Raw genomic sequence first — 15,572 nt, forward strand, 5'->3', positions numbered from 1 at the left:
TTCCGAGGCTACTTGTTAGAGTTATGCTATATACATACACATATATAAGTACGTATAAACACCACAAAAAAAAACTCTTCCGAATTCATTTTAAAACAATTTTACAACCTGCTTTGTGAAAGAGAGTCCTTTATTCAATTTGAAAGTACAGATGTCATGCAAAAACATTGTGGAAATGGATTCAAGAGCAATCAAAATTGAAATAGGAGACACAAAATTTTTTGCAATTACGACACTTCCTTTACTTTGTAGCAGGAAGTAAAAAGCTCACACGCAGGACATTTCAACTTATTACCTTAATTCATTAAAGCTGTTTTTTAAAAATGTCTTAATACAATACCTTTCAATAATATATTCTTTTCAATATGAAAATTAAAATATAAAATTAATTTAACTACATTATCTGAAAAGTGTGATATGTGGCCAAGTGGAACACAAGACTAAGGTTGCCTTATGTACCAAACGTGCTTGCCAAATAGCATAATTTACACTTTATGATCTATGGCTACTTTCTCTGCTGGTCAAGTTTTACACTTTTCATAAATAACTTTATAACAAAATTACCAGTTTCTTGCCCAATGAGATGAGACTTTAATTTTTCTTCAGGTCTCAGTGACTTCAAATGTTTTTTAAATATATTAAGGCTGAACATAAAGACTTATTTTCTGAAATAAGTGTTAAGAGAAAAATGTGAGACAGAGCCAATATAATGGTTCAATATAACGAGTCCAAAATAATGTATAATTTTATTTTTCATGAAAAAATGCTTACCTGAGCAATGCCAGTTACAGAAATGGGCACACCTTGTTGAGTGTAGACTTTGGGACTCTCTATTGTCAATGTCATTGTATTTAGTGTAATTCTGAAAAATATTTATGCAGTTATGCAAATGTTGGAAAAATAATCATTCTAAAATTAAACCTCTTACCATAGGCCTACAACGAATTATAGGTAAATCAAATAATTTCATTAATAACCAAAATATAAAATTCACATTTACATAAATAATTTCTTTAATTTAAATATTTTTTAATTTTTTAATAATTGAATATTTTTTAAATTTCATATCTAATATGGACACCACACGATAATTGTCGACACGACTTTCTTGAATGGCCTACTAAATTATACACATCTTTTGCTGCACTTCATTTAAACCTATGTGCTTGGATTTCACTCAATCAAGTCAGTTCTCCTTTCAAAGGAAGGAAAAAATACATTAAAAACTCAAAACATCTTCATTAAATATTATAAAACACAGAACCTAAACACCAAATACAATTAAAAAAAGTTTTAATTTTTTTTTTTTTTTTTTTTTTTTTTTTGTGTGTGTGTGTGTGTGTGTGTGTGTGTGCAATTAAAATTAGAGTTTCTACAGGAAAACAAGCCATTCGGCCAACAAGGAGGAAGACCAAATTTTCGGTGCACAAAAGTAAAAGTTAACAAGTACCATTGGACAAAAAGACACTGAAGTTAGTGCACCAACTGACTTAATTCACTACTCCACCAAGAGTTTCGAATGACAACAAATGGCATACTCATTAGGCCTAACACCACTTAAAACTTTTAAATTGCTGATAATTCTATAATTATTGCATGCAGATCAACTAACTAAATGCATACAAGCCTTAACCGGAACATATGAGCAACATAATCCGACTACTTTTAAAGCAAAAAAATGTAAAATTCACCAATATATAAGAATAAGAATAAAAACACTGAGCTGAAGTGTCAGGTAGCAAGGTAAATATATAATACACTTAGTGACCCAAAAGTATGCTAACATTTGAAAATTCAATAATTCACTGAACAAAGTAAGTACAGAGGTAAAAACCGACATGCTGAAATGGCATGGGATTTTATTGAAAGCAAAAATTGCCCGTAATCTAACTAGATGGGATCGACAATTATACCCAATGGCTTCCCACCCAACGAAGCAAGTCATTTGTGCAATATGGCGCTGCTGTTGCCATGCCGATGAAGACAAACGCATCTGGGTCTCAGCGACACAGGAACCCTTGCATGCAGTTCATGCTACAGTCAAAAGTCGTTAATTCGGACACCCATAATTCGGAATGATCTATAATCCGGACCTCAAAACTAAAAACTTTCTGCGCATGCGCCGCGTTGACACATGCGCATAGGCGTTTACGCGTGCGCGTAAGACCTTTTAGGACTGCGCATATGAGTGTGCACAAGTGCAGAATACGTTTTCGCGTGCGCGTTTTATGTATAATGGACGTATAAGCTAAAATTATCTAATTATCTATTTCAGTTAATGTTGATGATTGCGTTGTTCCTTAATTTTCGAATTGGATCCGGCTTATTATTTTTTGCAGACTGTAAGAGCAATTTTATAAAAGTAAGCTTAAACTTTCGATTATATCAAATAGAATTTCCAATATATATTTGTTAATATGTAAAGGATCTAAAGCGAAAGTATGTTTTGAAATCCGAAATCTGTTTATCAATTTCACGCTGCTCGGCGGGGGGAACGCCGCAGCCGTAATGAATTGGAAGTTGATCTGTCAGCACTATCCTTATCTTCAGGGCAGATGTTTTTATTTTATTTGGCTTATAATTCCTTACCAAATTAGTATTTCATCTCGATGTGCTCCGTCTTTGATATGATTTAAAACAAGTTCCTTGTCTTTGATATGATTTAAAACAAGTTCCTCATCATTATAATTCGCTTCCGATAGCGAAGAAAGTGACAGAGGTTAGTGAAAACGAAAAAATTTCGATTGACAAATTAGTGGGTGTTCTCGACACAGCAGTTATAGGACTTGAACAGCGGAACTTTGTAACTGAACAAGAAATTGTGTCTGTTTAATAGAATTAAAGAGAAAGTATTATCACATGAAACGAAGCAAAACTTAAACAACTTACATTGAAAGAAATGTTTAATAAAGTAAACAAATAAATATTAAGCTTTTTCTTTTAGCAAATTTTGATACCCTTTAGATCATAATTGTTCTTTATTTCATAAATTACGGTTTCATATTTTTAATTTTAGAATTTCTGCATGCCATCTTACGAGATTTAAACTGATGATCTATAATCCGGAAAAATCGATAATCCGGAATCGCCGAAGTCCCGACGAGTCCGGATTAACGACTTTTGACTGTACAGCAGACAGCAACGAACCGTGGAGGCTAGACGTGTAGCAACCAACACCTGCTCCACACATGCTCCAACGTTATGCTAACACAGAAGAGGAGGTTGTACAATTCGTCACAGATGTGTGAAGGAGGTGTCCGTCATTTTGTGGTGCTACTGCATGTCCCACTGCCAGGATTTTGCCTTGGTTTTTCTCAGTCCATTTCTTCCAAACACACATCACTGTTGTACCATTTAACTGGGTTTGCTTGATACAAAAGTCCACCCTCTCGCCTATGATGCGGCTTCATTCGAACTCAGTTGGCATGGTACCCTCTGCTGTAGATAAGGCATACTGACCTCTAATTAAGTGCTTGTAGACAAAGAACGATAAACAGATTACAGTACAAGTTTACAGTCCTCTACATACATGAAACTAGTGGCCAGAACTCGTTCCATGCATGTGCAATGACTTTGTAATTCTGATTATTTGAATGTGCTACTTTAAATTTCTTTTAAGTTTGGTTCAATTTGCATAATTTCTTCATAGTGTTTCAATTTTCACAAACATTAGCATACATTCCAGCTTCTGTATATCACAAGAACTATACCATAATTTTTTTCGCAGGTATCTTGAATTCACCAGGTAACTAAACAAAAACTATCAGATATTTCTCAGATTTCTGACATATCAAAATGTAAAAAATGTTTCAATTCCCATACAACAAAATTGCATATCATTAAATGAAAATTTGTTGTGAAAGTGAAACACTAAAAACAAACAGATGGTAACGATATAGACAAGGAACTAAGTGGTTTGCAGGAATACAAATCACATATCATTCATAAAATTTATTTACAGTCAACACACAGATTTTTACCTCTAGCTTCATTTATCCAAACATTCAAATTTGATAAACTCAACTAGAATATAGCATCTGTGTTCTGCTTACTTTTAACCCTTACATGCAAAAAGGAAGGTAGTCTACTTTACAAAGGTTCTTCATTTTTTCCTACTACTTATATTTTTGTTCACATTCTAATCTTCAGAAAGCTGGCATTTGATAGGAAGTTTTAAATACATTAAAAAATCATCAGTTCCAAAAAATATTTTATAGCAGATAAACCAAAAACATCTGCTATGATCAACAAGAACTACACATTAGAATTTAACAATATTTTTGAGCTAAATTCATAATGGCTTTATTTAATTTCAGCTGCACATTTGGCAAGAAATACAAGAAAATTTAAAGAGCTTATGTTGTGCTGAAAGGTAAAATTAAGAAACTAACAATCTGCCGGGCCACTAGAAAGATGAATTAAAGATTTTACCTATCATGCACTCACAATAATTGTCAAATCTGCAGATGGTAAATGCATGGTAAAGTAATATAATACGGATAGGTGATGATGTAGTCAAAGATACGGAATCATATTTCAGACTTCAGAAATTTTGAATTTCAGATCGCCAGTTTAAACCTAGTAAAATGATATGTAGACATGAAAACTTTGCAACTTCACTTACCGTTCAGGTCAAACAGAAAAATATTTTATGGCAATTCCAACACCACTGCCACATAGCTGGAACCAGAACAGGTACAACTTAGAGACTGCAAAAATTTTAGAGAAGCACTACACAGCAAAAATTTGGGATGCCAGAATCTTTAGAGTTTAGGCACTGAGCAGCAGAATTCAAGACCTGCAAAAATGCATGGAGCAGCAAAATGCATACTGCCTGCCTTACCTCCCCCCAACCCTTGCCAATATCAATGCATAATTACTAGCCATGGTGACAAGTCCCTAGCCAATAGGTATTTGAAAGTAACATGGAGGCATCAGTCTGCACTACACGTACTTTTTCTTGTTATATTCTCTATTCCAAGACTTTGCAAAGGGAGGGGAGATATTTTTTATTATTTTAGGCTGCTAATATGAATATTAAATCAATCCAGATATTCTACATCCAGATTTTGGATTTTTTACTGCAGTGCAAAAATTTATGAAACTTAAATATCAAAATATTAGATAAAAATTTAAAGATACCTCTGAACTCTTTGCATTACAGGCCACACAAATACACGGCCACCAGGCACCATTAGTGGATGAGAGTGACAGCATCCTACAAGGAAAAAGAATATCATGTAATAATAGTATACAGTATAATCTTCTTAATTATCCAACACAAATAGATAATCAGTTAACTCATAATGTAGGTATACAAAGATTAAAATTGTTGGACCCCTTGTATTATCGTGAAGTTGTTGTTTCATTTATAGTAGCCTGAGTAATTGAATGTTATGGAATAGCCTGAGTAGTTGAATGTTATGGAAAAGCCGGAGTGAGTAGTTGAATGTTATGACATAATTGGTTGCATGATTGCAGTAAATTTGTAAGAGCATGTGGTGTGTGTTGGTTAAGAAGTATATTGCTTGTTTTGTGGTTCAGATGGTAAAATGGCTGAATGTGGCAAGATTTATTTGAAGTTTCTGTACAATTTGAAAAGAAAGAGGAAAAGAGCATTACTTCTGTTTGTAAGAAGGAAACGTATGGGACTAATGATGCTATGGAGGATATTTTTTACTCTTATGTTGTGAATTTATATGGCTATGCCAGTGTATTCTAGTTCAGATTATTTTAGGAAGTTTTTGGATGCTGTTAAGGAATTTTGTTCGACTGAAGACATGTTAATTCATAAAATAAGGTTAATGGACATTTCCTTTGTACAGCGCAAGATGAATTTCTATTTTTATGTTATTTCATTGTTTGATTTGAAATAGTTTATTGAGATCATATATTTTTTCGTTGGCTGCTCCTTTGACTTTTTAAGTGAATATAGTTCGATGTGTACAAGGACAAAGTACAGGGAGTGAGCAATGCCTAGTTTATGCAATTCTCTGATTTTTTTAAAAGTGAAAATAGGTCGATGTGCACATGGATACCGAGTTCGTGCAATTCTTTGTCTTATTTTGGCTTTGTGTAAAAAATCGCTGCTACACAAGGCAAAATGAAAAGTCAAAGAATTGCACAAACTCTGTATCCATGTACTGCAGAAAATATCCAATTTTTGCCAAGAGTTACCCATAAATATATTTTTACCAAATTATTAAAACACATCTCTAGAGGAATATCAAACTTAATATAAAAGAGAGTTCTCCATCAATGCAAGAGTATTTTAAGACTGCTGAATACTGGTAGCTAAATCAGGGTTTTAATCCGTACAAGTAAGCAGCACACTCATTTCTGCGATTTTCTTCACGAGCGATGCTAACACGATCAGTTTCCCCTAAAAAAAGTCTTCCCATGAAAGCATACTTCATCTAACGCAATTATCCCTTTGCAAGCTCTGCCACATTGATATAAACAAAGGCAGCAAAAACTGTCCATATCACAAAGTAATTTTACATTTTACAGCTACTATAATGAAATTATTTCATTCAAAAATTTTCTCATACACAATGCATTCTTTAAACAAAAGTACAAGAGAAAGGAAATAATAGGTTTTAATGAAAGTTTCCCACCACTGCAAATATTGTCTGCACAAACAGTTAGTGTATTTTGTCAAACGATTTTTGGCATTTTAAAGAAAGACTTGCTTTAGAACACTGTTGTGAAATTTATAAAAAAATATTGTCATTAAGTATAAGTCTTAAATAGAAGCAGCACACTACTAAATTAGAACCATTATTTATTTCTAGTTCTGTATCAAAATGGCAACTTCAGAATGCTACCAAATCATGTGTATAGCTTCAGGTACTAAAGTTGTATCATACGAGACTGGAAGTTTGGTATCAAAATTTCAAAAACAATGACTATGACAGTCACGAAGCAGAGTGCTTTGGCTGGCCATCTTATGTTGATAAGGCCACTTGCGAGAACTTGTAAAAGATCAGTATGCAACCACTCAAGAGCTTAATGCCATGTCCCTTAGTAACAACAATGCATCGCACAAACTTGACATACAAGTTCAATCACTGGGTAGCTGACTCAAGCATATAAGGACAGACGGGTTCAGGCCTGCACTAATCTGCTTGAATATCAATGCGAGCACAAAAGTCTGGAGTGGATCGTCATTTGTGATGAAAAGCGGATTTACTCCAACAACACAGGCTGAAAACGGAGGTTGGTCTGCACCCAGTGACGATTAAATATTAAACACAGTGAACTATTTCTTTAATTTAGCTTCACCTCCCATCTTAATAAAATATTTTCTGAATGTAACATTTTAGTACTTTCCATAAGTAAGAGAATTTTCCCATTTTGTCAATTACTAATATATAGATATTAATGCAATCCGATACAAACAAAATCTGATGTACAAAAAAATGTGCAACACAACAATCATGTTATGCAAGCATGAACATGCATGAAGCTCATCGGTGAAGATAAGTCTAAAATGGATGTTAAAGATGACTGATGTTCATCCAGAGGCTGCGGCAAAATCAGTGCAACCCATACGACTGCACTTAATGACAGAATTTAGAAACTATAAAGGTTGCCTGTCAGCAGCCAAAAGACAAATGCCTGCTCTGCACCTGCTTAAACCATCAGACTTCCACTATCATACTGCTCCCTGGATGTTGGAAGGCAGATAGCAGGTTTCTGGAAAAAATATTTTAATTAACACATTAACGACTGACGTTGCGTTTTCGCAACATTCGTCAAAACATTTTTCCTTCCACTTCTATAAAATGTTTCTCTTTATCGCTTTTGCATGTTGTAGATAATGCTTCAAAGTTTTTGGAGAAAATTTCTCCTCTCCTTTAAAAACTTTTTATGAAAATAAATGATCATTTTGGCAATTTTTTGCAAGGAATTTTTCTTTTAATTTTGAGTACAACTCATAGCAGGCACAACCAATCTAATGATTTTATGAACATATGACAGTTTTCTAGAAACATTAGACAATAAAATGGCATCAAAATGTACTTATTGTTTTGTCTTTTTACTTCCTTGTACGAAGTAAAAAGGAAGTATTGTAATCGCGAAAAGTTTCAGGCAGCATATTTCAACGAAAATATCCATTTCGACTGCTATCGAATGCAATTTAACGATGTTTTTGAGTTATATCTGTACGTAAGGACAGAATAAGACTCTTTTCCTCCAAAAAAATTATAAAACTGCTTTAAAATTAATTCTGAAGAGAATTTTTCATGCCGTCTGTACAAACATATGCGTACGTACTTATCTCACATAACTAAAAAACAAGTAGCCTCAGAACATTGAAATTTTGTATATAAAACTGCTATAACATGTAGATGTGCACCTCGTATTTTGGTTGCAATCGACCGCACCAGACGTATATAAATATATTTATATATATATATATATCCACTCTGTTACCCGGCTCAGTGATCTCAGTTTCTTTACTCTTATATGTTTGTAAATTGTACATTTTTTGCTTTAAAAATGGTTGAATTATGTTGTTTTTATCTTCCGGTTAAGGATTTTATGCCTTTACTAAATGTGTGCAATACTTTTAGAATTATCAGCAATTTTAAAGTTGTTTAATTGGGCTAAGCCTGTTTTTAATGGCGGCCATTGATGTTTACATTTGAAACAGGAGACTAGTGGATTTGTTGCCAATCTAGAGAAACTTAGCTTCGCAACAACAAAGATAACACATTCATTTATTATTGCCAATTAAATCATGCTTAATTCTTTCTGGAATTTTTTCGAGGAAATAAGCGTTTGAAATTTACTTCGTAATTTTTAATATAGATATTTTGAGTTTTTATGTATTTTTGCCTTCTCGCGAAGTGAGGACTGAATTAATTAAATGAGAAATACTCAATCGTTGCGAAAAACTGTTTCTTTTTCGTTTTGTTTGCTTAATTTCTTTTATACATCATTCTAGCTTTATTATAGTATTTTAATAGAACATGTGGCAACGATTAGATAATTATATTCTTTAAATGATATAAATTTTGTGCATTACGAGTTATAATATGAACGAAATATATACGTTAACTGTTATTTAATTATTGGATTATATAACAGTTAACTTAGTTTCCGTTATATAAATTATATAAGTTAACTGTTATATAATTATTAATACTGTTAAGTGAATCTAGCGCCAGAGTGTCGCTATGGTAAACAAATACTAGAGTGAATTTTAAAGAATGCATTTATTCTATTTTGGTTTATGCGCTGTCGGCGAAGTAGATTTAATTCAATCCAATAAGTTTAAATCAAATGCAAGAAAAAATGCGTATAATTTAATATTCCAATACAACGAAGTCATGTGGTGTACACATCAGATTTTTTGGTGTAAATATGCACTTTTTAAAATATTTCAAAAATACATTAGTTCAAGCCGTGTCTTTATGAACGTACCCAAATTTCATACATAGGCGATATTTTTTACAAATTCCACAAAATGGTTCCAAAACAATGGATTTTCAAGACAATTTTTGTCGTTAAATAGTCAGAATTTGCAAAAATGTTAGATGAAGATGATATTTCCAAACTTTCATTAGACAAAACAGATTTAGTAGTGGTTCTCCCAGATCCAGACATTGACAATGAAGAATGCATAAATGATGACGTGTTAGGTGACAATTTGGCATACTGAAAGATGTATCAGGTTAGATTGAGATTTTTTTGTCCAGAAAACGTATTGAATTGGTAAAAAAAAATTAAAAATCTGAATCAATCTGAATTTTAAAAAAACATTGTTCTCCTATATATGCAGTGATGCTTGTAGAGACAGATTCTACAGAAAAGGCAAAAAAGGAAACAATGTCAGAAAAATTGCATGATCTAGCCTGTAGATACATTTTTACAATAATCAGAACTTATCTTTTGGAACATATCCAAGAAAGTGTAAAATATGCAAATCTAAAAAATTGATAAAAATTTTCTCTTTCTGTTCTTATAATGAAGCTCTTTATAGGCTTTCTGCTTTACTCTGGCTATGTACGTCCTCCTCAAGAAAGACTTCACTGGTCATAAATGAATGTGTTATCTTTGTTGTTGCGAAGCTAAGTTTTTCTAGATTGGCAACAAATCCACTAGTCTCCTGTTTCAAATGTAAACATCAATGGCCGCCATTAAAAAGAGGCTTAGCCGCAATTAAACAACTTTAAAATTGCTGATAATTCTAAAAATATTGCACGCAGATTTACTAAAGGCATAAAACCTTAACCGAAAGATAAAAACAACATAATTTAATCATTTTTAAAGCAAAAAATGTACAATTTACAAACATATAAGAGTAAAAAACTGAGATCACTGAGACGGGTAATAGAGTGTATATATAAATATATTTATATACGTTTGGTGCGGCCGATTGCAACCAAAATACGAGGTGCACATCTATGTGTTATAGCAGTCCTATATACAAAATTTAAACGTTCTTAGGCTACTTGTTTTTGATCTATGCGAGATACGTACATACGCACGTTCGTACAGATGCCACAAAAAATTCTCTTCAGAATTAATTTTAAAGCACTTTTATAATTTTTTTGGAGGAAAACAGTATTTTATTCTGTCCTTACGTACAGATATCACGCAAAAACATCGTTAAATTGCATTCGATATCAGTCAAAATGGATATTTTCGTTGAAATATGCTGTGTGAAACTTTTTGCGATTACAATACTTCCTTTTTACTCTGTACAAAGAAGTAAAAATGAGAAAATTATGCGTTGGCAGTTAGAACTTGCTTGTTTCAAATTTGATATATATTGCCCTGTAAATAAAAATGAAATTGCAGACACTTTATCAAGAATAAATGCAACTATAAACACCACAAATAGCTCTAAAGACACTACATGATGAACTTTGGGCTAATCTTTGGAATATGGTAAAGGTAGTTTGGTGACATTTTGGTAAGGCGATAAAGGTTACTAGCTAGGACTTTAGCAGTTTACATGTATAAAGTCGTCAAAAGTGTGCGCAATGTCATTTTTGTGCAATTCTGGGATGATTTTTTTAAGTGAAAATAGGTCGATGTGTACATGAATGATACTGTGTATGTGCAATTCTTAAACACGCAGCAAGCAATGGGCAATTCTGCACTTTCTCCCAATTTCGCACCTAATCTTCGTCATGATTAAGTACTTTTGTTCCATAAAAGTTCTAGCATAAGCGTAATTCGGCTAGCCGATTGTTGAGAAAAAATAATGAGTTAATTACTATTGTGGACGAGTTTTCAAGATTCCCTTTTGCAATACCTTGACCTGATATGTCATCTGCTACTGTTATTGCTCACTTTAAAAAAATTTTCTCAATTTTTGGGATGCCAGCCTACATACATTCTGATAGAGGATCTTCATTTATGTCTCGTGAATTAAAATGCTTCTTAACTTCACTTGGTATAGCAACAAGTCGCACAACTGCATATAATCCTTAAGGAAATGGCCAAGTAGAGAGGCATAATGGAATCGTATGGAAAACCATTTCACTGGCATTAAAATCAAAGAACATGGCTATCAAACATTAGGAAGGCTTCTGCAACCTGTTTTGCATTCGATTCGGTCACTCTCATGTACAGCAACAAATGCCACACCACATGAACGTATGTTCATCCATGCTAGATCATATAATGGACGTTCTTTACCTACGTGGTTAACACAACTCAGAACAGTATTAATGAAGAACCATACACAAGCTAATAAATAGGAGCCTATTGTGCAGGAAATGGAGCTCATTTAGACTAACCCAGATTATGCTTGCGTTAAACTTCCAGATGGTCATGAAACCAATGTTTCAATATGATATTTAACACCCAGAGAGATGCTCTCATACATGCCCATGATATCGAGTTGGATGAAAACCAACAACTTTCAGATTTTTTTGCTCAACAGAACGAAGGTCTGGCCACTGAAGCTCCTGAACCCATATCGAAAACTGTAAGAAAATCGACAGTGGAGGATCCCCAAAGCAATGATTTACTATGCCCTAGCAGACAAAAAGATTTTGAAAATACTTAAAATAACTTTCATGAGAGTGAATCCTTGCATCCGAAAAGGCACAGAAATCAGCCTTCTTATCTGGCAGACTATGTAACTTATTAATAATCTTTGGGAGGGGTGAATGTGGTATTGTTGGCAGCACTAAAATTATACTACATTGAATGGCAAGATTGTTAATTTAAATATTGTTCTTACAATGTAACAATTGTTTTATGTGCAATTTTAGTTGATTAAAACTTCATTTGAGCTTCTCTAGGAAAGTGATTTATTATATTTATAACACTGGGTAAAAAGAATGCACTAAAAGATGCTGCTTTATTTATGTGTTCAGTCCATGCATAAGAAACAATGTGTATGATAAAGGGGAACTGTCTTCAAAATAATAAAATTTCAAATGCTTATTATAAAAATATTTTTTCCAATACAAACTAAACTAATTAAAAGTTAAAATGCCCTCATTCACAACAGCCACATGCTCCCACATGTAGCTAGCGAGTCATACTCCATTACACAACTAAGTGCAAGACCTCAGGTTTTACATTTAATTTTGCACTGAAATTCGAAAGTATATTTAGATGTATAATTTTCAAGAAAATTTTGAAATGTGTAGTTTTTAAAGGAATATGCATAAAGTGATGAAAACTTTTACCTAATTCCTTGCATTTCGCAAAAATTACCCAGCATGAAATTATATCGTACTTATTTCAAACACTAAAATATGCAACTGGACACAATAAATCCGGCTCCAGATACTCTCATAACTTAAAATTAGTTCAGTTTATCTCGTAATACCACCAAATAGTTCGAGAAAAAGTACATGGCGATTTCGCACAATCTGTGGAACAGAAGGTTAGTAGGAAAAATGTAAGCACACTCGACAGTAAACGTAGAGCAGCTGATATTAAAATTACAATTCATTTTTCACAAAAAATTAAAAAATAACAGCAGCTCTAACAAATACAGTGAAACATGTGGTGAAATGACGTAAGAGCAAACATATCTCACGCATAGAATAAATGTCATATTTCGAAGATCAACTAATTTTATAAAATTATTTTACAAAAAGCGTGACCAAAATATGGAAAAGCTTTCTTCGTTACCTGAAACCACCAACGCCTCGTTCGGCCCACACGTAACAAATCCAGACATGCTAATTTAAATCGAATAGAATTACGTCAAATCTTTCCACAATCAAATCGAGAATGCAAACGCTCTTTCACTTTGCAACACCCTCTTTACAATTAGTGTTGCCACCAAGGAGGTTAGAATAGAAGGAGGGAAGGTTCAACTCAAACGGTGAAGCTTGGCGGCCATGTTACTGTTATCACTGTGACTTGTGCAAGGAAGTCTGTAATTGTAACATTTTTTTTTTTTCCTTTTCTTTTTGAAGCATGTCTGCTTATATTGCATATGGATGCACAAATAGATTTTCGAAAAATATTTCTGGGAGTACTGTTCACTCGTAAGTATTTTTTTTTATGTAATTTCATAAATATGTTAAAAAATGTCACAATGTCATGTTGTTTTCTTTCCAGATGTGACAAAAAAGACTTAATAATAATCGAAACATGTTAAATACAATGCATTTTAATGCTTTTGCTTACAGCTGGTATCTTCGTTCCTTAACATACAATGATATATGCTAGGATTATATGCTCGCTGCATAATTTGAACGCTTAGATAATTCGTTTTATAATTTTCACGAAAAGTAAGAAATCAATTGTTACTATTTTTATGAATTGTAAAGGTGTTAAATAAAGCAACGCTTTACTTTATGTATTAATTATTATTCATTCTTAAGTTTTGTGAACAGTTACGAATATAATTTGTGCATTTGATCAAGATAAACTGTTCTGTTGTTAAAATGTTTTTGCATAAGCTTACAAATTTCTGGGCAGTATAGCGATAAACGTAAGTAAAATATTTACACAATTGAACATGTGAAAAGATATATCCAAAAATTTATATAGGTATATTTCTGTAATTCGGCTTAATTCAAGGTAATTTCTTTGAGATCCATAAATATGAAACGCGCATAAACTGAAATCATTGAATTCACATAAATCTGTTTTATTTTATTAAGATTTATTTTCTTGTTGATATAAGGTTTTTGATTGTGAAAAGAATCTATTTAAAACTTTCATTTAGAAAAAAAGCAACATGTTACCATTTTTTTAAATAATTATCTGCTATTAATTTCAGGTAAAAATGATTCTTTAATAAATTATAATAATATTGCGAATAAATCAGAAATATCACTTCTTAAAGAAACAATTGGAAAGTATACCAGAGAAGTTGCTAATAAAACCTAAACAAATTCTTGAAATTATGCAGAAACATAATTTGTAAAGGCTTTAATGTTATGCACATGCATTTAGATTTCGAAATATTTCTTAATGATTTTCTGTACTTAGTAAATTACAGATATCACCTTTATAACTTTAAAACAAAAAACTAACAATAGCGAAGCATTTCATTATAAATTTAACATATTTTTACTGGAAAATTCATGCATAGAACAGCTTACAAACACGTACGTTTCACTACCGTATTGCAATGTTTTGAAGTAACAAACATGGACGCCGCTTGTTCCGTGGAGTTTCATTCCCCGATAGTGGAGAAAACTGCGAACCCTCCCTCCTTCTATTCTAACCTCCTTGGTTGCCACTAATTAAATATTAATACTGCTCGAGGAGCGATCTAGGAGATGCTATTCTTTTTATGAAAAAGATTATTTAAATGTTGTTATATAATTCAGGAGCAGAAATATTAACATCATCTCTGTTCTGAAAAAATAATGACAATATACATAATAAAATGCTCAGCATAGGACATTAGTTTAGATTTTTCTCACGCATTTATTTTATCCTCATTTGGAAGCTTAACTATTCATGAACTATTCATTGGATAACATATTACGGAAGAAAGAAGCAGCGCGATTTAATCGTTAATTTTGCTTTGATTAGAAGAATTTTTAATTCCTTTGGTCATCTGATGAACCTGTTGCGTATACCATGCAGTATTCTTAGTTTTCTATACCAATAACTTAACTTTAATGTTAAGATTCTCGAATTCGTAATATACGTGAGAATGTTTTGATTGTTAAAAAAAAATAGGCTTTGAATTTTTTAATGTATATGGTGTTATGTAAACTGATGATACATATCCATGTCCTTTAGCGTAAAGATGTTATGTTTCCCAAGTTATCGTATTGTGGATTGCAAATAAATTTTGGAGTTAAGAATTTTCGAGTAGTTATTTCTTGAAACTCGCTGTAACATTGTGGTGACCCGAACAATTTATTGGAGTCGAGTAGGATAGTGTTTCCTGCAATTTGAACTCATAGTAATTAAGTAATTCTAAAACAATTTATTAATTTGAATGAATTAATAAAGAACTGAAAGTCTATGAAGGGAATCATTTAGTTGAAATTTTAATGTTTTAATTGAAGAATTAAACAAAGCAAAACAAAGCAATGTTTAAGTCATAGAAGCGAAATAGACTACGTTGGGAGATTAGTTTCCATTGCTTAAAGAAAAAGATAACGAGATTAAAGAAA

The 15,572-nt window shown here is 32.5% G+C and overlaps 1 protein-coding gene across 2 annotated transcripts in view; it reads right to left on the reverse strand.

The window, feature by feature from the left end:
* Nucleotides 1-13,268, reverse strand: part of Flo1 (flotillin-1) — a 63,186-nt gene extending 49,918 nt beyond the window's left edge. For both annotated transcript variants that reach the window (XM_035350339.2, XM_035350340.2), the window contains exons 1-3: nt 13,114-13,268; nt 5,143-5,218; nt 772-862 (exon numbers count right to left, since the gene is read on the reverse strand). In XM_035350339.2, coding sequence (XP_035206230.1) covers nt 772-862; nt 5,143-5,218; nt 13,114-13,162 — 216 coding nt within the window. In that variant the 5' untranslated portion in view covers nt 13,163-13,268. The remainder of the gene's footprint in view (nt 1-771; nt 863-5,142; nt 5,219-13,113) is intronic.
* Between the last annotated feature and the right edge of the window lie 2,304 nt (nt 13,269-15,572).

This window comes from Stegodyphus dumicola, chromosome 9 (assembly GCF_044657685.1).
Source record: "Stegodyphus dumicola isolate Sdum_Otavi_A_Nest chromosome 9, ASM4465768v1".
In the NCBI taxonomy this organism is placed as follows: domain Eukaryota; kingdom Metazoa; phylum Arthropoda; class Arachnida; order Araneae; family Eresidae; genus Stegodyphus; species Stegodyphus dumicola.